The 24,870-nt window shown below is 49.0% G+C and overlaps 1 protein-coding gene across 1 annotated transcript in view; it reads left to right on the plus strand.

The window, feature by feature from the left end:
* The window catches only part of LOC138569235 (BOS complex subunit NOMO1-like), a 1,101,991-nt gene that overhangs the window by 928,209 nt on the left and 148,912 nt on the right, over positions 1-24,870 (plus strand). Inside the window, exon 28 of the mRNA XM_069647049.1 lies at positions 21,489-21,590. Within this exon, the coding sequence (XP_069503150.1) occupies positions 21,489-21,590 (102 nt within the window). The remainder of the gene's footprint in view (positions 1-21,488; positions 21,591-24,870) is intronic.

A 24,870-nucleotide genomic window follows, 5' to 3' on the forward strand; every position in this document is an offset into this window, starting at 1 on the left:
TAGACGCGTGAGGGATCTTGGGTACAGTGGACGTCACATTAGGGATAGTATTACTGGCACGCCCTGTGTCGACGCCCATTTTCGAGTTTCGAAAAAACAAACTGTAATACTCCGCAGCTTCCACTAGATGTCGGCCTATGCACAGCATGTGAATCTAAGCAGATACAAGCATCAGAAATACGATTACGGTGATGTATCCTATATATATATATATATATATTTATTTATTTATTATTTTTTAATCGCAGAGGATTCCCGGTCTGACGACGGGGAATGTTCAAGCATGTGAATCTATGAAAGATACCAATGCTGGAGAAATACAGTTACAGGTAAGTAACTAACACTTCTTCTACTGGATGTTCGTCCCTCGTATTCTTCATCGCCCTGCCAACCTTCTACACGTCTGACTGTGGGTGCATTTTTCAATATACATCTCTTTCAATACCCATGCATGTTATTTAATCCTCTAGTCAGCTGTGCATAAATAAGGAAAAACTAAGAACTGAGGCAACGGGCGCAGTGCGTAAGCTTTATACTGTCATCAACGTGGCATCTGGACGTGGGAATGGTAACCTTTGGGGGGACATTGACTTGGTGCTGCACAGTGCCCTCTGCTGTCGAAAACATTTCAGAGACTGCAAATCGAGATATGTATATATCTAAGATGAGGAATCTGTGGAAGGAACATCCAGTATAAAGAACATTACCAGCGGTAAGTCATTTATTCTTCTCACAGGTATGTAGTCTCAAAGGATTCAATGGCCTTGTGGTGGTGATTCAGAATAGTTTCAAACTATTACAAAGTTAAGCAACAATTTACCAGTAGACTGCTAAGTTCTCTCCTTTCTTCCAGACCCAAGGCTAACCCAGGGGCAGGATACCCGACCGAGGTTCGACAACCAAAGGTGGGTAAAGGGGAGATAGGAGACAAAGGGACTTGTTCCTAATGTTATCCTACTGAGGACATGTAGGACAGGCGGAGTGTTTCTTACTTAACTCCTGACTCCAATTGTCCCAGATTCCATGCTGGATCGTCAGGGGGTCACTGGGGGCTCAATCTTCTGTTGCAATCCATGTCCATGAAGGTATTTAGATTCCAGCGATGCAGAAGATAGGAAGCTCGAATTCGGTGACTTGTGGCACAAGCTGCTGACCACAACATTTCCGGGCTCGAGCGCATAACAGCGACTGTTCTGGCGAGGTAGCCCACGATGGAGCTGGTCAGTCCAGCGGGCAGTTGAGGAACACTTCTGAAGGCTCTGAGGGGCTGGATCCTTAAGAAGGCCTCGAGACTAGTTGGCCCCATTAGTTCAAGGACAAGAACCATTGCACAGGGTCTTCGGAGATCAGGCAGCTGTGCAGGGCTTTGCCAGTACGGTTACTGGAGAGGATGCTGGCCACTGCAGACAGCGTCCTTGGGTCATCAACAGGCTACTCTCACTCAAAGGATTCTTGCCTCTAACGCAGATCTGAAAAATGGCTGCAGGAGTCCTTCTCATATCCAAAACCTGAGCTGGAAGCAAATCCAAGACACAGACACTTGCAGATCCCGGGCAAGTGCATGACCTTATAAGGACAGGGAGGTGGCGTTTGATCACGCCATCAAAGTGGCGTTGGACGTTGCCGACACGGGGTTCTGGCAGATGGGTAACGGTGTCCACTTTCATTGCCAAGGTTGGATGAAAGCCACACATTTCCATCAGGAGGTCCAAGCAAAGGTGCTGGACATGCCCTTCGGAGAGAATCTGTTTGGGAAGGTCATCGACGAATGCCTCCAGGCCATCAAAACAGTTACAGAGACGGCCCGTTCCCTGGGCACTCCCAACAGCACTGCTTGTCTTTTCGCTCCTCCACGGGAAAGTCTAGCAGGACTACAAAAGGTTTCCCCACATCATACCGACAGCCTTCCAGATCCTCAATGCAGTATGCCTACATGGGATGTTTCCAGGCCTACGGTAGCAGAGGACAGCGGCGCCCGCATGGCAGGACGCTGGCGCCAAAGCAAGCCTGAACCAACTGGTACGTCGGGCCCCCACTCGTGCATCCCTGTGGGAGGCCGGCTGGTGAGGTTTGTTAGCGAGTGGCGAAAGATCACCTACGACAGATGGGTGCTGGACGCACTCGCTCAAGGACGCACCCTGGAATTCCAACACAGGTGTCCGCAGATCCCTCCGGTTCCTCGTCAGGAGCAGCACATCCCTCAGCTCCTGGAAGAGGTACGGGCCATGCTTCGAAAAGTGGCGATAGAGCTCGTTCCCCAGCGGCTCTGGCGCTTCGGAGTATATTCCAGATACTTTCGGGTCCGAAAGAAGACAGGGAGCTGGAGGCCCATTCTAGACCTACGATGTCTGAACAAATACCTAGAATCCCAAAAATTTAGGATGGTAACGTTGCAATACATGCTCGGCCAACTGGAAAAGGGAGACTTCCACGAAATGCCTGGCACCACTGGCGGCCTATCTACGGCTGCAGGGCATACACATATACCCGTACCTGAACGAATGGTGATTCGCACCCGCTCACAGGATGACGAATTTGTGATTCTCTGTCATGGATTCATCACAGAACGCACTGTTCCTAGCCACCAGACTACAGTGTCTTGCCTGGCTTCACCCTTGGAGAAGATGATGGCAGCCATTCTAGGAATGGTGCAACGGCTGTTGTCGACGAAGACGGCCACAGTGTGGGCCATCAAGTCGTTACTGGGAATGATGTCGTCCTGCATCTACCTTGTCTGTCTCTGCAGGTTGCAGATGTGACCCCTTCAGGAATTCCTGGACGCCTGCTGGATACAGATGTCCGGAAGCTTCACGGACAAGATGTCTCATCGAGGAGTTCCATCGAGCGATAGGATGGTGGTGCGTCCGCTCCAACATCGCCCAAGGCACAGGTTTTAAAAATCCCACATACCAGGAGACGGTCACCAGACATGCCTCCCTGGACGGCTGCGGAGCGCACCTCGGACGTCTGCACGTCAGAGGCCTGTGGCTGCCCGAGGAGAAGGATCTTCATATCAACATCCTGGAGCTACAGGCAGTGTTCTGGGACCTCAAGTAGTTCCTCCCGTCTCTGAAAGGCAATGTGGTGAGGATCTTCACAGACAACACCTCCACCATGTTCTACATCAGGATGCATGGAGGCACTTGATCCCCGGCGCTCTCCAAAAAGGCGTAGGACTTGTAGCGCTTTGCCGTTGGACAGGGGATGTTCTTCATCCCTCTCCACCTGGCGGGAGTCAAGAACACCATTGCAGACTCCCTCAGCAGAGAACTGCGCACCTGTCATGAGTGGGAGTTCATCAGGATCAGGTGGACTGCCTATCTGTTAGATGGGGCATGCCCCAGATCGATCTGTTTGCGATGGCGGCAAATTCAAATGCCAGACGTTTGCCAGCAGATTCCACCAGCCGAGGAGCCTGGGGGACGCGTTCTGCTTCCCGTGAGAAGAACTGAACCTGTACTCGTTCCCGCTCCTGCTAAGAGTCATCAACACACTCCCTGGCGTGGCTGAGGCTAATTTGGTACCCAGACCTTCTAAGCCGGTCAGTGGCACCTCTGGTCAAGCTGCCAGTGGTTCCGGATCTTCTCACCAGAGAAGGAGGCGCAATCCTTCATCACGACCCAGGATCGCTGAACCTGAGGGCTTGGCTCCTGCAGCCCTAGAGTTTGGAGGATACAAGTTGGCTGCAGACTGCGGGAGGTCCTCGCCAAGGCAAGGGCATCGTCGACTTTGAAGTGCTACGGTCACAAGTTGAAGCGTTTCGCTACGTGGTGCCGGTCGCAGAAGATTACCCCTCTGAGGGTTACGACCCCGCAGATCCTTCTATACTTGATAGCCTTGGCCAAGGCCAGACTGGCGCACGCCTCTGGCGGCTATCTCCTGTTACACCAGGTCGCCAGGAAGATCTTCACTTTGGTCCCAACGACTCAAGGAATTTCTCAAAGGCTTTTTCCATCTTTCCCGCTCGTGAAGGCTCCTGCCCCGGCGTGGGAATGCAACGTGCTTCTGACGAGGCTCATGTGGGGCCCCCTTCGCTCCTATGCATCAGGCCCCACTCAAGTTTCTCTCCTTGTGGCCATCACCTCTGCCAGAAGGGTAGGCGAGATCCAGGCTCTATCCTGCAATCAACAGTACCTGACTTTCCACGATTCGAGGGTGGAGCTGCGTACGGACCCCTCTTTCATGTTGAAAGTACAGTCGGAATTTCAACTCAACGAGCCTTTGGTGTTACCTGTTTTTTCTCCGAAACCTTTGTCGCTGGTGGAAAGGGCCCGCACTCTTTGGACGTTGCTCGTGCCTTGAAGTTATATGTGGCACATACAGAGTTTTCGGAAGACTTCACAGCTGCTTGTGAAATTTGGTCCTGTGAAACATTTGAAGGCCTTGTCCACGGCTTCCATTTCAAGGTGGCTCTCCGGCTGCATCACGCACTGTCCTCGGTTGGCTAACCGACCGCTGCCCCGCCGTCCAAGAGCCCACTCCACCAGCGCGATTGCTGCGACGACCGCATTCCATTCTGGTGTGCCCCTGCTCGACATCTGCAGGTCTGCTATGTGGAGGTCCACTATGCACACCTTCATTAAATTCTTCTGCGTCAACAGGGATTCCATGGAGGAGTCGAGTCAGCCAAGCAGTGTTATGCAACCTGTTTGCTTGAGGTGAGTCTGTTTCAGGGGTAAGTGTGATTGCTTCTGTTGAGCCTTGCCACCTCCTGTGGTTATCTAATGTTGAACTGCAAATGTTGTACTGCTATGTATTAGTTATTCATGAGGATGTGAATCCATGCCAGACCCCATGTTGGAGGAGGTTTGTTGCTTACCTGTAACTATTGTTTTCCTGCATGGGTCTGGTATGGACTCGCATGCAAAGGGGCTTAGGGAGAGGACTCTCATTGGATGGGGGCAGTATGATGCAGGGGACAGTGATTGGTTTAGAGGAGAAATACAGTTTAATTGAAACAGTTTTTTCTTTTACTGAGGATTCCTAGCCTGACGACAGGGAATATTCATGAGCATGTGAATCCATCCCAGACCCATGCTGGAGAACAATAGTTACAGGTAACTAACTTAAACCTTCTATGGATTCTTCTCCTGCAGATTCCTCATCTCCCCGCCCATCCAACCCCCTTCAGAAAACTTGGGGTTCCTCTCTTTTTTTAGTGGTTTGACACCTTGTGATGGCCCTAGGATGACCATTTTCTGAATTTTGTGCTGCATGTGTTTCCTCTTTAACCAATCAAAAAAACAAAAACAATTTTTTTTCTGATGCTACAGACTGTGGCATCTTTCGCAAGGGTTTTTCTTCCCTTGGCAAGTTTATTGTTGTGCTAACCTCTTATGGGCTGGTTAGCCTTTTTTTTTCTCTGTTTTCGTGTGCAGCGGTCAAACTCGGGGGAAGAAAGGGGGAAACTGAGCTATGGTGGGCGTAGTGACGTGGTATATATACTACGCCCGCCGTCATGTTTGGAGCTGACGATCGAGCACCAAGCAAGCCGGGCCGACGTTCAACTACCAAGTCGGTGTCCCCTATGCCCCCTGTCGAAGTTTTTCCGAGCAGCAAAGCTGGATGAGGATATCTATGAGAGGAGGAATCTGCGGGAGAAGAATCCATCGTAAGAACATTAGGGTAAGTAATGTATCCTTCTTCATAAACAGTAACTTAGAATGGTTCTTTCAAAAAGATGTACGTTAGTCAGGATTATTGTACAACAATTCATACTTCAGTCATAGTGGAATTGCCACTTCTGTTTCACTGCAACAGTTTATCAAAACACGGTAGTGGAATTGTAGTGCTGGCAGCGGTGGAAGTTCATTAAAGCTATGCACAGACTCAGTCCGCACTGCACAGTCTAGTCCTCTCCCAATATGGCCACTCTCTGTATTTAGGTAGGCGGCGACAAGCACTCTTTGCGTTGTATCGTTCTTTGGTTATTCACCTGGCTCTTCTGCTCTTGCTGGATATTAGCTTTCCTTATGCTCTTGGAGTCCACCTGCTCGTCTTCGCCCCCCTGCTAACTCTTCTCTGTACTATAGTTGCCTGCTGCTCTTCGTTCTGTGTACTTTCTTTCTCGCTCCTGCATCTAAGTATGTTCTGCTCTGTCTCCGGTACTCTGCAACTATAATTCTGCCTTTGTCTTTCCTCCGCCACCTTTGTGTTAGCGACTTCTGACTTTCCTGTGATCTGTATTGATCCCTTCCTTAAGGTATCATTTCTATCGTTTCTGCTGCGTCCTGTTTGGTTCTCACTTTCGTTCTCTGCTGTGGTTCTGTGTCTGTCATTTCTTAACTTTGGTGTCGGAGTCCTAGCCACTCAGCTCTCCCCAACAGTTTCCCCGTCTCAGGCTTTCGGTGGAGGTATTTCCATTACATCCTTTTTTTCGCTTCAAGTCATTCCGGTTCCTTCAGCCTCCGAACTAACGCCTTTGGCCAGTCCTTGCTTCGTCTTCTTGTTACTGGCAGTATTGATTGAGAGACTGACCGGTATACTGATCCTGTCTGCCAACTGACTCTACCCTCAAGAAGGTTCAGTTTACCTTCCTCAGAGCTTTTCTTGCTAAACTGTGGTTTGTACTTGGATTTGTACACCAAAGCTTCCATTGAACTTTCTTTGCAAGACACTACTTTCTACTGGGAGCTGTACTACAAATCACCCAGGGTTTTTTTGCCAACAAAGGCTTGTTTCCTGAATTAGGGGGGCTTGCTCCTCAGAGTTCCCAGAGACTTGGTATACGCGCAGGTCAAGGTGGCCTCCGAGGGAGCTCGCCCCTATCTTCATCAAAAGAAAGAGAAGTAGCCCAAAGAGACAAGGAAACCATGCAAAAAGAAGGAATCAGAAGCCCAGGACCGCTCCGTGGAAGATCCATGCGAGGAGGAAGCTCGGGACGGATCCCCAGGGCTTGACAAATTGCCAATTCTTTTCCACCACAACCTTCTACCACATTTATAGTACTTCAAATCATCTTCTTCCTGGTACACTCACCTGCCAGGACTAACTACTGTTTGTCCCTTTCCTGGTTTACTCGCCTAAAACTCGATAAAACTACTACAACTTGTACTCTGTGGTAAGGCTTGTTCCAAACCTTCTTGATTTAGTCTCTTGACTTTCAACACAATTGGCTTACAGCTTCTTTCAAAACCATACTGTATAAAAGGACAATAGTTCTCACATTGATCTGTTTGCCATGGGCAATGCAGGTTATACTTCTCTCCCCCTTGCTCCGTTCTAAAAGGAGGGCTTTTCTCCTGCAGTCTTTGATTTCTACTTACACAATCTTTTGGCTGTTGGCGTTGTGGTTTACGTCCTCCCTCAGGGTATCTTGTTCTGGGACTATTATTCTCAAATTGCCTTGGTGTCACTTCCAACTTGCTTTGGCAATGCAGGTTACACTTAATAGATATCCCTCTTTAGGAAAGTTGTAGTTCCTTGGTTTTACTTTTGCCCCTCTTTGGCTTTGGCAATGAGGGTTACAATGTTCACCTATTCGACATCTCTTAATAGGAGAGTTGCACCTGGTTTGATTAGCTTCAAATGTTTGGTATTCAAAACATTCGTTCTTACTCTGCGGTCTCCTTTGGCTCACCTCGGAGGTCACTTGCAGTAAGCCAACTCTTGCCTTTATTCTGGCGTCTCCTTCTGACTCCCCGGTTCTGCTTCTTCACTCGTCAGGACGTCCACAGCATTTGACAGCTCCCGTCAGCCTGCCACTGCTCGCGCTGATAGTCAATGTAGCTTTCACAGCTCCAAACGCTCACCAGTGAAGACCTCACACCGGAGCGTATTACAGGACATGGAGAGCTTCTCTCTCCTACATGGTAGCTTGCTGCAATACCGCTTCCCGCTGCGCGTTCTCTGCATGTTCTAGGGATCCCGACATCTGCCACGTTCTCTGCACCGCGTCCTGCTGTCAACAGTACAGCGTCTCCAACTCCCGCTTCCTCTTGCTGCTCCTTCTTGGACCGCACCTGAAAGGCCTTTAAATGTTTAAAGGTGGCACTCATGTGTTGGATATTGGAACAACTAGACTAATCATCACAGTTTAGTAACTCTGGACCCCTCATCCTCATCTCAGTACTAAGAGCATTATGGGACTTGAAGTCCATAATATTCTTGTTTGTTTTCTTATTATTTAATCCAGTCTGTTGGGTTATTTATAGGATTTTAAAGGAAGTGATGGTTTTCTTTTGGATTTACGATCTAAACATAATGTAGAATCAGAACTACCAGATGTAGTAATAATAACTTCGTGATCCTTATGTATATCATTTTCATGTAAATAAAAAGGGTCTTCATACTTGGCACCTTGGGTAAGCCTGAGAGAGGAAGACCCACAGTGACAACATGCCATTAAATATTCCCACTATGGAAACCCCATCCTCTGAAGAGGTGGAATACCGCGCCTCTCCTGAGAAGTCAACACATTCCCTTGCCAGCCTTCTCCAATGTGATTCCCCCCCTCCTACAACCGCCCCCAGGGTTAGGATCAGGTATCTTCTTCCTTCCCCTGGCCACATTGGGAAGGGACTTTAGGCTGAGATTCTGGGATGACTGTGGGGTCCTTGCAATGCGACTGTAGTGCTGGGCTCTGGAGAACAGTGTCTCTCTGACGGCGGCTCATCTTGCCGGTCGAGAGAAGGTCACAGCGGATCCTCCCATGAGTGGGAGCTTTGTTAGAAAGTTCTGAGGAGATCTTTTCCTGTTGGGAAACTCCTCAAGTGTACCTCTTCGCTTCCAGGGAGCTGTGGGCAAGGCACTGATGGTCAAATGTATTTGTGACCTTCTTTATGCGTTCCTGCCAATCCCCGTCATTCCGCTGGTTCTCTGTAGATTGCGCCTGTTCGGAACCACAATGCTCCTGATTGCCCCAGATTGGTCCGGAGAACATGGTATCCAGAGTTGCTGACTACGTCCATCTGTTCATTTGTCCTACCTGGAACCATCTGAGGAGAGGCAATTTGCTCTCCCATTCGGAGGGGCAGGTTCCTCCACCCAAACCTCAGCACCCTGATCCTTCATGCTTGCTATTGAGAGGCTGAGATACAAGGAGTGGGATTTGTCGGACGACATCCTCAATGTGTTCCTTTCAGCTAGGAGGCCATCTATGAAATCTATTTATGCCTGCAGGTGGTGTAATTGTTTTGATTTGGTGCCACCAGGAGAGGGACCTGGATCCTTTTATCATGTCCTATATCCCCTATGTTAGATTTTCTGCTATATTTGGTCCAGGCAGTCCTGCATATTGGCACTGTAAAAGGGTTAGTTCGCTGCTGTTTAGGTATTTGAGATCCACGGACCAGGGCTCCTTTTTCATAATCCCCACTGTATGCAGTTCTTGCAGGGTTTGTATAACCAGTTTCCTCCCCGCCAGTTTGTGTTTCTGACATAGAATTTGAATTGTTTAGTTTTAACGTTTCTTTTGGACCCTCCATTGGAACCCCTTCATGTCTGTTCTATTAGATTTCTCAATCTTTCTGTGATTTTCCTGGTTGTCATTACTTCCGTGAGACTGGTGAGTGAGCTCCAGTAATTGTCTGTTTACTTCCCTATTTGTTTTTTTTGTTTATCAAAGAGAAGATGACGTTCAGAGTGAGACCCACCTTTCTGCTAAAAGGTGGTCTCGGACTTCCATCTCTCTCAGAAGATCCATCGTCCTGTATTTATTCCCTCCACCTAACAATTTCAAGGCGTTGGAATAATTCCATGGCCTGGACCCAGTACGAGCCCTTAAGTTCTTTGGTCTTGTAATTGATGCTAGAAAAGATGACCAGCTTTTCGCTGGTTACAGTGGTGTTCGTGCTGGCAGGGCTGTCGCCAAATAAACCCTGTCCAGGTGGATCCTTCTCTGCATCTCGGAATGCTACTTTCAATGGATCGCTTTTCTCCCGCAGATTCCTCGTCTGATAGATATGCTCATCCAGCTCTGCTGCTCAGAAACATTTTTCGACGGGGGGCGTAGTGGACCTCGATACAATTGTCAATCCTTCTTGCTTGGTAGCTTGGTACGCGATCGTCTGCTCCAGACATGACGTCAGGCGTCGTGTATAATACCACGTCACTATGCCCCATACATGTGATGCTGGAAATACATTGGAGGGACAGGGCCTTCATAACCTTGTCCTTTATTGCTTTATCATGTTTGTGCTGCCTTGTTTTCTACGCAGGAGTTCATGTGGGACTCCTGGCGTTGCAGCTCTTCCTCTGTTTGATTTGGTGAACGGACCCTTGGGGGATACCCTTACGGCACCCATGAGTAGGAGTACAACCCTGTATGTTTTAGGGCACCTGTGTGTGGCCCACAGAGCAGGGCATGGGCTGGTGGCAGCTCCATGCTTACTTTGACAGGTGCTCTGAGTATCCGCCATTTTGGGTATACCAAGGCCCTGCCATTGGAATCCGTTGATTCCTGATGGGCTGTGTGGCCTTTTGCTTTCTATTGCCTGTTACCTTACTTTTCCCGAAGTCCCGGGAAGCCCTGACTCTGTCCCTTCCCCCTGATTGACTGGCTGTTGGTTTTCAAAGTTCCATATATGGTGTTGTGGTGAAGTCCAGGCCAGACTGGCTGGAGCCTTCCCAATAACTGTATGTTGTGGGGTGGGACCTGGGTGAATGGAGTGTGTGGCGAACACGCATTCCGTGTTATGGGTGACCTAGTATCTGGTGGTTGACACAATGACTGAGACAGCCCTGCCCGAAACTGGTATGAATGCAGTGTGGAGTGTTGAATGACGCAATACTGAGTGTCTGGATGGAGAAGAATGGCCTGAATGCAATGCGAGTCTGATTGGCTGCCTGACTGCCTGAATGCCCTTCTGAATGATTGGTTGCCTGAGTGTGACCCATCAGAGTGAATGGGAGATAAACAGTATATCTGGGGGCCTCTCACTGCTAGAAATCGTTCAGAAGCTGAAGTTGAAACTGATGCTTAACCTTGAAGCCCACTGGAAGAAGAACTGCTGCTGCTGTCCTTCGCTAATCTGAAAGCTGCTGTGCCTTTAAGAACTGATCCAAGAGAGGATCTCGGTAGGAGACCTCTCCCAGAGCTACGAGGGACCATCGTGCACCAACTGATCTTTGCCAAAGCTCCCTGGTAGACAGACCCTCGAAAAGGCTGCCGGCCGGAGAAGAGGACCGCCGAGGAGAACGGAGAAAAGCAACGGACAGCCGTCCACCGTCGCCGACTGGAGCCGCAGTGCTCCCTTTGCCTGATAACATTTGATCCAAGGACTCCCTTGTTCATCACCGTCGACCACTTTCGTCCTGCTGGAGAAAGTCAAGGCCGCCGACAACCAAGGAGAATCCACTGGTGGGTTTCCCGCCACCCGAAGACCTCAGACACCGACGAAACTACTGAAGCCAGCCGTTGCCCTTGCTGGACCAAAGTTCTTCATTGACTCTTTGTGGCAACAAACACTCGTCTCCGAGGTGCACTGCACGCCTCAGCTTGCAGGACGTTTTCGACCGATCGTCAACGAGCACCGCAAGAACCGAAGCTGCTGCCGCAACGACCGCGTTCACCCTTTTTCCTCATGGGATCTCGACGATCCGTGGCTCTTGCCTTAAAGGGAGCCGCTCAAGAAGGATCTGTCGACGACCCGATGTCGAACTCTGCTATTCCAGGTACATTGGGGTTGTAGAATTATTTAGAAGGAAATTGGACTCCTGTGAACAATATATGGACTGGGCTTGTACGATATATCTTTATTTACAGGTTGCCCAGGTGGGGGGGGGGGGATCCTCATACAGAAATGTGCCTGGTGGTAGGGGCTCAGTATTCTGCCACTTGTTCTAACCAACTGCCTTTCCTCCTATGTCTATTGCTCGTTCTCTTTATTACTTGATTTGTGTGACATTTAAACGAAGTACAGTTGATGCACTTTAATGAAATCTGATAGTAATTGTGGTACCACGTAGAACTCTGTATATATTTGCCATTGTAGATTAACTGAGCACAAAGTGAGTTATTGTGATTGTGTATATAACCGTGAACCTTCATTATATAAAGACTGTGTTTTCACTAATACAGTGGGTGGGCATTCCTTTGTAGGTGCTAGGGAACTACACTGTACTTAAGAACCAGCCTGCATCACCTCCTGAGAGCGAGGCCTTGATTGCTCGCCCACGTTTTACCAAATGGAGAATCTTGGCTGGGGTCCTCTGTGCCTCTCCTCTGCCATGTAGAGAGCAGGAGTACAGACACCCCCTCCAGTCTTCACAATACCTCCGTTCCTTTTTTCCATGCGCTTACACGCTGCTTCGGGAATACGATATTGAGTCTTCGGCCGAAGACTCAATATCGTATTCCCGAAGCAGCGTGTAAGCGCATGGAAAAAAGGTCAAGTGGCACAGCGAGTAGAGCGCTCGCTTTGACATCTGTGCAGAGCCTGTTACTGCAGGTTCGAATCCCGGCGGGGCCAAACTCAGCCTTTCATCCTTCCGAGGTCGATAAATGAGCACCACACACCGTGGGTAATAATAAGCAGCGCTCAGATACCTGAGGGTTCGTAGCGCTATATAAATGCCTAATTATTATTATTATTATTATTATTATTATTATTATTATTATTGTTGTTTTTGACTAAAATCATCAAATTTCTCTCATAAATCCTCGACTGCAGTGTCCAATGGATTTCAAGCTTCAAGAGGTGCACCGACCTCCATTCTAAAATGTCAGTGATTGACCCGCACAACATTTGTCTGTGGTGTCTGGGAGGACATGTAGGGATGTGCGTTGTGTGCCAAAATGCAGCTGAAATCTATCCATTAGCGGGCCACCAAACTTGCTTTAGGCCGACCGTCCCTGAAATCTCCAGCGCGGTCGCTGGAAAGAACCACCCCCAAGAAGGAGAGGGAAAAGCATTGTTGAAAAACCAAAAAACAGTCACACTCGAGGAGTCACTCTTCCTCGTCCCCATCACGTAAAGTCAAGAGACGTCAACGACACAAGTCCAGCTTGTCGTCGGAAAAAGGTAAGCCCTTGGCTAGGCTGACCACTCGGAAAGAGTGGGACAGTTTAAAAAAAGCAATGCTCGAGATGTTTAAAAATCAAACTGCTGCATCTGTGGTTGCTCCACAAACCCCCGAACAGCAAGCCTCGGTGTCAAAAGCGGCGCTCAGTACTCCTGACCCCTCGCACGCCAATCAGTCGATGCCATGGCGCTCCGAGACCTTCAGACTAGACGTTGAAAAAGGCGCATAAACCATCGATGGCCAATCCAACCCTTCAGCGTAGACAGGCTGATGTTCCCGACGTCACAGCATTACTCAAGCCTCGATCGACACCGACGGCCGTAACATCAGCGTTGTAACAAAAAAACACAGGGCGAAGACTGTCAGCAACAGATCTTTCTTTCCGCTCTCCATGTCAGGGTTCTTCGAATCCATAATGTTGATTTTCGGAGTCAACCACGACGATCAAGGGGGACACTGATCCAATTTATGCAGGGTGGGGAGGTGTTGATTTCTTTGACAACCAAGATGACCTGTTGGTTTTAGCCCACAGGTGACACGACACCAGCGGCCTGGGACACATCTCCAGATGTTGAATTTCAGCAGGGTCAGCCGTACACGCACAACCATGCAAAATGTCGGACCTTGGTGGAAAGAGTAGTAGAGACCTTTGGTTTAAAGTCCTCTTCAGCCCCTGTTCACGGCTATGAATTAACAGACATCTTGGATGAAGGTCCTGTGAATGAACATAGCATGCCACTTAACCCGGCAACTGCCGACCCCTTAGCCTCCTTGTGGCAACATCTTTGCTCCATTCCACCAGTGAACTTTAACTTTACGGGTAAGTACAGGCCAGCAAGAGGAAATCCAACTTTACTGGCTTCTCATCCTTCTCCAGAAGGGCTTGTTATGCAAGCGGCCACAAAAAATCACCAGACCTGCGGCATCAACTTCTAATCTGCTTTCAGACAAGGAGGGTAAAAAGTTGGACGCAATGGCTAAGCAAGTCTTTACTTCTGGAAGCATGGCGCTAAAAGCCACCAATGTTGCCTGTGGATTTGCAAAGTACTCCTTTGGGTTATGGAAAGCAAACAACGCAGTACATCCGGGAAGGTGAAATGTGGGATGGGTTTACACGGCTGGTGAAAGATGGGAAGGAGGGACCAAGCAGTCGTTGCAAATAGGCCAGGACGAGGCCAACTGTGTTGGCCGTTCAATGGGGTCGGCGATAGTACTCCGAAGACAAGCCGATCTTAAAAACCTCTGGCTTCTCCCCCAAATGTACAGAATAGGCTACTGGATATGCCTTTTCAAGGGAGAGTATATTTTTGGTCAGAAGGCTGAGGACTCTCTGGCAAAAGTTCAAATAGTCTAAAATAGCCGCAAAATTGCTGGCCTAGCTGCGCAGCCGGCCAAACCTGCCTCTAGGAGCAGAGGCTACATGCACTATGTGACTTATGGTAGGAAAGCACAGCTCCCAAAAGCCAGGCAGGGGCAGAGGTGTTTCTCGCATCCTGCAAGGGGCAGAGGGGCTTTTAGAGACCAGCAAACAGCGGCTGGGGTGGTACCGCCCTCTAAGCCGATTTGATTTCTCCTCCCATGACTTGCTGGTTGGTGGACGGTTGGCAGAACATTGGTCCCAGTGGCAGGAGATTACCTCCGATGCCTGGGCCCTGCAGTTCGTTCAGTGGTTTTATTGTCTGTCCTTCTTAAGGAAACCACCGGGCAGAAACCAATCGCCTACAGTCCAACCGGGACAGGAGCTCTAGGAAGAACTCCAAGCCCTGTTGTCGAAGGGTGCTGTGGAAGAGGTACCTCCTGACCAGAGGGGGTAGGTTGGTAATTCCTGGTGCCCAAGATAGGAGGATGTCTCCGTCCCATTCTGGACCTCAGGGCCTTGAATACGTTGCTGAGGAAAGACAAATTCAGGATGTTGACGTTGAGAAAAATTCTCCACGCTCTCAAACTTCAGGACTGGCTGGTGTCAATAGCTCTATAGGAGGCTTAGTTCCATGTGCCGACACATCGAAAGCACAGGAAGTTCCAAAGGTCCCTGATAGGGGACGAGCACTATCTGTTACAAGTGCTTCCATTTGGGTTGACCTCTGCTCCAAGGGTCTTCACCAAGCTCATGGTGGTAGTCGCGGCTCACCTCAGGAGATGTAGTGTCCATTTATTCCAATACCTGGACGACTGGGTGATCTGATGGAAGTCGGCAGGACAGGTCTTGTCTCATCCAGAGGACATCTGTCTGCGACTGCACAAGCTGGGCTTCTCCCTGAAATTGTTGTCCCATGTGATGCCATTCCAAAGGCTCCAGTTCATCGGAGCAGTCCTAGACACTCGGGTGGGGAAGGCGTTCCCTCCCGAGGAGAGAGTCAGCAACATAACACAGATGGTACACTTGTTTCAGAATCACGCCACCTTACCAGCGGCATCCTTCCTCTGCTTCTTGGGTCTCATGGCCTCCTGTATTTATCTGGTGCCTGAAGGGAGGCTGCTCATAAGATCCCTTCAATTGCTCCTAAGAGGTCAGTGGCCACAGTACCTTGGAGCACTCACGGTTCATCTCAAGGTGTCCAGACAAGTGGTCCACAACCTCAACTAGTGGACCGACCGCAGCAATCTTTTGCATGGGGAAACCTTCTGGCCTCCTTGGCCACAGGCCCGGGTCATCGCGGGTGCATCTCTGATGGGTTGGGGTGCTCACTGCAAAGATTTTCAGGTGCGTGACCTTCGGTCAGCAACAGAAGCCAGGTGGCACATCAACAGGCTGGAGTTGCAAGCCATCAGGCTAGCCCTGAGGGCTTTCACCCCTTCTCTCAAGAGGAAATATGTCCTGATTCTGACAGACAGCACAGTGGCCATGCACTATCTGAACAAGCAGGGTGGCATGCGCTCCCTTCCCCTCTGCAGAGGGGTGATGCAGCTGTGGTTCTGGTTGCTAGAGAACCGTATCTTAGTATCGGCATTTCATCTGGCAGGGTCAGAGCACGGTTTGACGAATGCTCTGAGCAGGAAGCGCACGGTCTCACACAAGTGGGAAGTGTGCGGGGAAGTCCTGGAAGAGGTCTTCTCTTTCTGGGTTCTAACGACTGGATGGGATATCTGTACCGCAGAGTAGAGGCACAGAGCACCCCAGACAAGGTTCTCTATAATGGTAGCTATAGATGAGCAACCAAGGCTTAAGCTCTCAGGAGGTGATACAGGCTGATTCTTAAGTACAGTGAGTCCCCAAGCCCCCCACAAAGGAATGTCCACAAACTGTTATGTGCTAACACAGTTCTTTATATAAAAATAAGGTTCAGAGATGTATGTACACATTTCAATAACACACTTTGTTCTCTGGTAATTCTAAATGGCAAATCTATACATTGCATGTGGTACCACACTGGACTTTAGATTCCTTTAAAATGCAGCAACTGCTGACTGTTATATAGCTTCTGATGCTTGTGAATCTGCTTAGAATCACATGCTGTGCATATAGTCCGACATCTAGTGGTAACCGCATAGTGTTGCGTCTTGTATTTCGAGGATCGAAAGGGGACGTTGACATGGGCGTGCCTGTAACATTATCCCTAACGTGACGTGCAGTGTACCCAAAATCCCTCACAAGTCGAGGTCCCTCAGATTGTTATTTTCCGCTGAGCTAGCTGGTCTCCCTATGCGGAGCTCTTACCAATTAAAAATTATATTCTTCCCCACTACCTCCGGTCGTTTATATATATATATTCGTCTCCTTGTTCGACGATTACTTCTCTGCCATTGCCGAAGACAGCGGAAGACATCCATCGACTTTGACGGCTAGTGCTCTGGTCGCCGCTGTCGACCGCGTGGTCGGTCCTTCTGGCCGACCTATACAGTAGGCAACGTGGGGTCCGGAAGTTTCCATTTCTTTCAAGAATGTATTTCCTTCTCCCTCTCTTTTCCACTCTGGTTTTGCTGTCGCCATAAACCTGAGCTATGGACGGGACACCCTTTTAAATTTTGCCCTTCTTGTAAAGGCAAGTACCCCTCGAAGGACACGCACCGGAGGTACAATAAGTGTCTCCCTCAATCACCACGAGGCGTCATGTCGATCTTGTCAGCTCAATCAAAGAGCGTCGAACTAAATGGTGGGCGGCCTACTCCATGATGCAGGCCGAGGGTAGCTCCCCTGCCGCCACAGGCGCCGAGAGTGACGAGGAGTTAAGCGACAGCCGTGGCTCCGATAAGGATGCCATCGACCTTACAGCGGAGCGTTCGTGCTCCGAACCGTCTGTCCCCGGCCCCGGCAGGCAGGACGATAGTTCTGCTATGGGGAATGTACATACCAGCGACAGGGACGCACCCGCTACTCATAAAGGCAAGCACACAACCCCCACTGCCGCCTCAATGGATTTGTTTAGACGGTCCAAGACGTCAACGTGTACACCCAGCTCCTCAAAGGCACCCGCTGGTTCACGCGGTCGGCAGCCCTCCCCGCAACCGCGTAAGCAGCATGCATCCGGGCACTCCACAGACAAGGGCGTCGGCACCAAAAGTCACAAGGCCGTTGAGACGCCTCTTAAGAGCGTGCCGACGCATAAGGTTCTGGCAACGTCAAAATCTACGGTGAAGCCGCTTGAACAGCCGAAACCCCTCCCGGAGACGCCGAACATAGCCGAGAGTCTCGCAAAGATTGTTTCAGCGGCCTATAAGACTAAGTCGAAATTTGTGTCCACACGTCCTGAAAGGCAGGAAGACTATGCTGAGAGCCCCCAGCCTCTATCTAAGACTCTCAGACAAATCTCGCCATTCTAAGCAGGTAGACCCACAGGCGAAGCCCTTTGCCCCTTTGCACCCCTCTGGCTCCTCCTTATGGACCAGGGATAGGTTTGAGGGGTGTATGAATAGGCTTGCAAAGTTTGTAGACTTCTCAGAAAGATTTACCACGCCCAAGAGACCTAGTGAGGAGGACCTTTACCCCACAGTGTCTAAATTCCAAAGGACCTCCTTTCATCTTCATGAGGACGTCTTTGACCTGACGGATCAAGAGGAGGTTCCTCAGGACCCCTTTTTACAAGAAGATGATCCCTTTGAGGATCCCACTGACCAGGCCCCAGATTGGGGAGACAAGCCACCGGACAAGCCATCCGGGGTATGGTTGTCACCTACCCATACCCCGGATCCTGACACAATATGCATAGCCATCTCCCATAAATGACCACATGGCATTTAATGCCATTCTGTAGAAAGCAGCTGAACATTTTCAAATAGCCACGCAAGAAGCGGTGCAGGACTCTGACTTCGTGGAGGATATTTTAAAGGAGAAGCCACCTGCAAGTCGGGCTATCCCTTTGCTAGACTCCATTAAGAGGCGCATCGCCCCTTTACTGACACCTTCACAGACCAGGGCTGTGAACCCACGGGTGGAGAAACGTTTTTGCCCCTCCCCTACAGACCCTCTCTATATTCAGGGACATGCCACCCCAGATTCCCTCGTGGTCACTACATCAAGAAAGAGCGCAGGGGTATCCTTTTCCACCGGTTAGGCACCGCCGGACAAGGACTGCAAAAAGCTGTATGCCCTAGGAAAGTGTGTCACTACTGCGACCATATGATCTAGTGTTCTCCTTCAACCTCAAGAAGTCGCAGTTACTCCCCACTCAGTCCTTAACATTCCTGGGGGGTAATCTGGGATACAAGTGTGGAGAAGATCTTTTCCTAGGCAGCCACCAGGCATTTTCTCAACAGACCAGTGACCTCAGCATGGTGGTACCAACACTTGCTTGGAATAATGGCGGCTTGTCTCCTGGCTGTGCCACACACAAGACTCAAAATGAGGGGCTGCATTTCTCTGCCTCTTGGAATCAGGGGACAGGCTCTTAGGCAGCTCTAGTCAGCATACCACAGCCCCTACACCCGGAACTGGCGTGGTGGAGTGCAGAGACCAACCTGTTAGGGGGCAGACAGTTCATGCAGCCTTCTCAGGAGACCACCATTACCACAGACTTGTACCTAGAGGGATGGGGTTTGGGGGGCTACACTGGACAACCACAGTGTCCATGGAGTATGGTCACGACAGGAACAGCTGGAACACATCAACTGGCTCGAGATGATGGCCATTTTGCTTGCCCTCAAAGCGTTCCTCCCCATTGTCATCAGCAAGCCTGTCTGCATCCAGACGGACAGCTCCACTTGCATGTATTACATCAACAAGCAGGGAGGTACCAGGTCCCCCTCCACTCTGCCGTCTGGGCATCGACATTTGGGAGTGGGCACTGGCGAACAGCATTTACTTATCAGCAGTCCACCTGCCGGGGGAGTCCAACCTGGAGGCGGACAGGCTCAGCAGGCTGGGGATCAACAACTACAAGTGGCAGTTGAACAAAGCGGTCCTGAGTGGGATCTTCGACAGATGGGTCCACCGCCAGGTAGACATATTTGCCACCATGAACAGGAGGCGCCCGCAGTTTTTTCCTGGCTGCGCAAGAAAGGGATCTCTGGGGGACGCGTTGCAGATCCCGTGGAACGGCATGAATGCATATGTGTTTCCTCCCACTCCGCTGATTCACAGGGTCATCTGCAGGGTCAGGGAAGTCACGTAGCCTTCGAGCAAGTGGACCAGGTTCTCCCACTGGGCCAAGACAAACAAGATGATCCGCTGGCTTGCTCACTGGACGATGTTATCCTTCTCTGTGCATCTGGTTCACTCAGGTGTTCAGGTAGACACCTGCCGTAGGTATCTGGCGGCCATAGTAGCCTGCAAGAATTCCGGAGACGACATCTTCTCCTCTTCCAATCCGGTGGTTAAAAGGCATTTGGCGGGCCTGAGCAGGTTAAATCTTCTGGTCAAATATTCACATCTGGTCTGGGACCTTAACGTGGTGTTGGACGCCATGGCTCGCAAGCCCTTCGAACCCATTGCATCTGCAGACATCAGGCTGGTTACTATTAAGACTGCCTTGCTGTTTGGCCTTACTTCAGCACGCTAGATCAGCGAGATTCAGGCTCTGGTGACTTCAGAGCCTTATACTATGTTTCACCGGGGCAAGGTGGTGCTCAGGAAGCATCCTGCCTTTCTCCCCCAAGGTTGTTTCTTCCTTTCGCATTAATGAGGAGATAGTTCTCCCAACGTTCTTTGCGGATCCAAAGGCTGAGGCTCAGAAGGTATTGCACTGTCTGGATGTCAGGCGTGCTCGAAGATTCTGTCTGGACAGGGCTAAGAGCTGCCGTAAATCAGATGCCTTGTTGATTACTTTCGGCAGATCAAAACCAGGCTGTAAAGCCTTTAAGGCTTCCTTAGCAAGGTGGATGGTTATGGCCATCAAGGAGGCATATGAGGAGCAGCACATGCCTTTGCCAGCAAACATGCATGCCCACGCCATCGGAGCCAATGCCACAGCTGTCGCTTTCCAAAGGCACGCCCCATTGCAGACGATCAGCAAGGAGGCTACTTGGGCTTCCCCATCAGCCTTTTGCAAACACTTCTGCTTGGATGCCAGCACCAGATCGGATGCAGCATTTGGCTAGGCAGTTTTGAAGAACTTGTTTTCTTAGAGGGGCAACTCTCCTGCCCAGGGCTGCATTCAGTTGTAATTACCCATACAGTATGGAGCAAAGGGGACGCAGCGTAGAAGTGTGTATATGTTACTCACCGTAGTGACTAACGCACTCCTAGTCCATAGTCCCCTTTCCTCCATACGTTCCACCATCATCCCCTGTAACATCTCGGTGTCATTAGGCAATCATAATATTGTTGACGCATCAAAGGGGACTAAGGAGTGGTGCCGGTGGGCGGAGTTAGGGGAGCACATGCTCTCAGGACCGCGCCCCCATGCGCATCTGCATTTAAAGGGAAGACAATTTTTTGGGGTGAAAAAGGTTCCATTTCCCGTCCCTAGCGAGGGACGCCTATACAGTATGGATGAAAGGGGACTAGGAGTACTTTAGTCACTACGGTGAGTAACTTAGCATTTTTGCGGTCCCTCAGCCTTAGACTGGTAGCGAAAGAAGGGGAAACTTGGATCACAAATATACTGGCCCGACATCCTGTCCAGCACCGGCACATAGAGACCTCATGCAGAGTCGATATGGAACCGGCTTCGCCTCCTGCTGTCAGATAGGTTTCCAAAGAGCAGCTACGCTGGGGATATTGATATCAAAGATGAGGATTTAATGTGAGGAACAACCATAAGAAAGAACATTACCAAGACGTAAGTAATTTGTCCTCTAATATTGAAGGGTCTTGGGCTAAGATACAACATCTTACAACAGCAGAAATGTGCCTCTTTTCAGCACAACCATAGCATGCCAGCCCCCAACCACCCACCATTGACTGCCCAGGACATCACAAATGTGACCAGAAACCTACTTGTATTATTTTTGGCATGTACTTCTGCTCCTTAAATGTTGGGGTGTATGTCCTTAATGTTATAATTGTCATTCTGCAAAGAGGTATGCTGGAGGATGTCAGAACCTAAGTAATACTGTTGCAGGTAAGTAGCTTTACCTTACTCCAACAATCTGAACTGTTTTATTTAATGCTTATTTTAAATGTCATACATTTGTCCCCTTTCTCTCAGGTAAAACTCTACAAAAGCGAAAATCTGGATAATCCAATTCAATCAGTTTCCTTGGGACAGTCACTTTTTTTCCATTTCCCTCCGCTTCTCAGAGATGGAGAAGTATGTTGATTTTGAGCTTTTCTGCATGATAAAAATGAATTCAAGAATTATGATTTAATTTGCTGTAAAACCGCCATCCTATTTTCTGAGATTTAATCTTAGGGTGTTGTAAAGAGAATGCTCATGTTGTATGTGCGTGGGGTATAGGTGAATTATCTAAAGAAATCTTGCTTCGAAGGGGAAAGGAGAACAAAAACCTCAATGCAATGCTACTGTATGAATAAAGAGCTGAAGATCATGAGAAACAATTGCAATAATTGAATTAAAGTTAATTGTTATTGGATATTGACATCTGAGGAATGTAGCAAAGAAAAACCGAGAGGCAAGTTGGTATTCAGCCAAGAGTTGGCGAACAATGGGGTTGTATGTATGTGTGAATGCCTTTTTGGTGATTTTGAGTATAATTTTAGTCTGATGGCTGACAACAGACCGATTCTAGCTTTTCCTAGCACTCTTTGCTTTTCAGGGCAGGCACAAGGGGCAGTACTTTCTAATATTACACAATGCGATTTAGCATTGAAATATATATCAGTTTACACTATAATTCCCCCCCCAAATATACTTTTATACAACATGAATTGCATGGTCAAGGAGAACATTTGTGGACTGGTCTAGGTACCCCAAACTTGAGCATAGAGCTGCTAAATAAAATCCTTTCTTCCAATGGATACCATCAGTGGGAGCTGTACCCTCCAACAGACAGCTTACTTTCCAGCTTCCATTGGAAGTGTGAGTTGTGCTTCCAAGAATTTCTCCCTAGGTGGGTCGTTGGGAGACACATTGTAAAGTGGAATTGAAACTACCTGTACCAGTTCCCTCTAATTCCGCTCATCCTTCCCATGCGCAGGCGACTGAGAAGGTTCGGGCAACCTTGATCATGATTTCCCTGGTTTGGGCAAAGAGGACTTGGTACCTAGAACCTCTCCATGTATAGCCCTGACATACCATTGTAGCTCAGGTGTAATTGCCTGGCCTGCCGGCTGACCTTTGCCACAAGGCCAGAGATGTACCAAAATATGCTGACCACCCTACCCAGACAAGCTGTCAAGAGAATACACATGTTGGGCAACCTTCATCAGAAATCATACGTTAACATATGATGGGCTACAATCCTGCTTACTTCCCAATATCCATGCAACAGGCAGATATTTTGTCCCAATGCAGAACACCTCTTCCTTCAAAATGGTGCACAGACACAAGGTGGCATTCTACATGCGCTATTAGTCTGCATGGACATTTTACTAAATTTTACTTTTCTCCCTGCTCCGTTCTAATCAGTGCCCTGTTCGGCCTGCCCACCCCACTCTCGAAGGAGCCCTGGAAGGGACTCCCTGGGGTGAGCCCAGAGAGCACCAACCCACTCCATGATTGTAACACTCTCTTGGTTGACCCTCAGCCTCGAATTAGAAGATTGCTCCTTGGAAATCCCATTTGCATCAATGGCCTGGCAGGCCACCTTTCCAAGCTGCTTTTGCTACAAATTACATATGTCAATGTAATTGATGAACAATAGGGTATTTCACAGAATATAATTATCCTGGCCATTTTGTTTAAAACTCGCAATGATAGCTTAGTAGGACTAAAACCGGTATAATGAATTGATGTACCTGGCACAAATGGGTGTTGTGTGAATTTAATCACCAAGTGTTGACTCAAGAGAACTGTGGGTTCTCCAGAGTTGTTGAGCCAACAATAAATGTATTTAATTGTTGATGAAACAATATATTTATTGGCTATGTTTGTGTAATGGGTTTGTGCAGATGTTACATCAGTATTCTTTACGGAAGATGTTTTAGTAAGAAATGTTTAAAAAATTGAATTAAAACACATTTTTTGTTCCAAGTCAACATATGGGCTGGTTTGCATTTAAAGAGCGAACACATAAACTCGAATATGCGAAGTGCATGGGAGTGCACCCAAATTGTATTGCTACTGAATTTGAGTCAGGGGAGAGTGAGTTATTCCCACAAAATGGGCCCGGGGCTCTCTTTTTAAAATATTTGCAGGCCACTTTTCATACCTCCCGTCAACCTCACTGTACAGCTAGGCTCTGGCCAGATAATGGCCTAGTCACTTTCAACCACTTAAAAAACATATTTCTCAGTGTCTTCTGCAGACAGGCACATTTGTATTCTCTTCCTAAGTACTATACACAAGTTGGAGCCCATCATGCTCAGAAACCTTTTCGGCAGGGGGCATAGTGGACCTTCACTCAGCCGTCGATCTGGCTTGCTCGGTACTCTATAGTCGACTCCAAACATGAGGTCAGGCGTTGTGTATATATAGCATATCACTACGCCCCAAGTTTCAGTACCTTTTTTCCATGTGCTTGCACGCTGCATCGGGAACACGACCTTGAGTCTTCACTTGACGTTTTTGACAATTTCTTTTGCCTATTTTCTTCAGAAAACCTTGACCGCGATGTCTACTCACTGGATTTCAGGATTTAAAAAATGCACTGATGGCCAGTCCAAAATGTTGGTGACCAATCCCCACAACCTTTGTCTGTGGTGCTTGGGTGCGAGTCACGACACAGAGGCCGGTCCGTCGTGCTCGAAAATGCAGTTGAAATCCCTACGCGAGAGAGCTGCGAAACTTGCTTTGGGCCAACGCCCTCTTAATTGCTGGTGCGGTCACCTGTCTGGTCTTCCGAGGCAGAGGAGGATCGCTCCTCCGAAAAGGAGAAGCATCGCTGAAAAACTAAGAAGCGGTCACACTCAAGAAGCCATTCCTCACGAAAGAAGAAGCATTGTCATCGACACAAGTCTAGCTCATAGTCAGTAAGAGGTAAGCCCTCGGGTGAGCCGACCACACGGGAAGAGTGGTAATGTTTCAAGACCGAAATGTTTAGGAATCAAGCTGCTATAGGTGCAGTCCCCCCCACTTCCCCTGATCATTAAGCTTTGGCAGCAAAAGCGGCGCTCGGTGCTCTAGACACCACGCTAGCTATTCCATCGACACCATCGGCAACGCCTTCGGGCTCGATGCCAACAAAGTTGTGTAAAATGCCGTTGGCTGTACATCACGACTTCCATTTGTCATCGAAGCCTTCCTCGGCACTGATAACCCTGCATTCTGATGCTTGTTAATCTGCTTAGAATCACATGCTGTGCATATGGTCCGACATCCAGTGGTAATCACGGAGTATTGCATCTTCTCCAGCATGGGGTCTGGCATGGATTCACATGCTCATGAATATTCCCCGTCGTCAGGCTGGGAATCCTCGGTAAAGAAAAAAACCAGTATCAGTTTCGTTTCTGATCTGTCTTTCGTAGTAATA

Source organism: Ambystoma mexicanum, chromosome 2q (assembly GCF_040938575.1).
Source record: "Ambystoma mexicanum isolate Mex_15411 chromosome 2q, UKY_AmexF1_1, whole genome shotgun sequence".
NCBI classification, from domain to species: Eukaryota; Metazoa; Chordata; class Amphibia; order Caudata; family Ambystomatidae; genus Ambystoma; species Ambystoma mexicanum.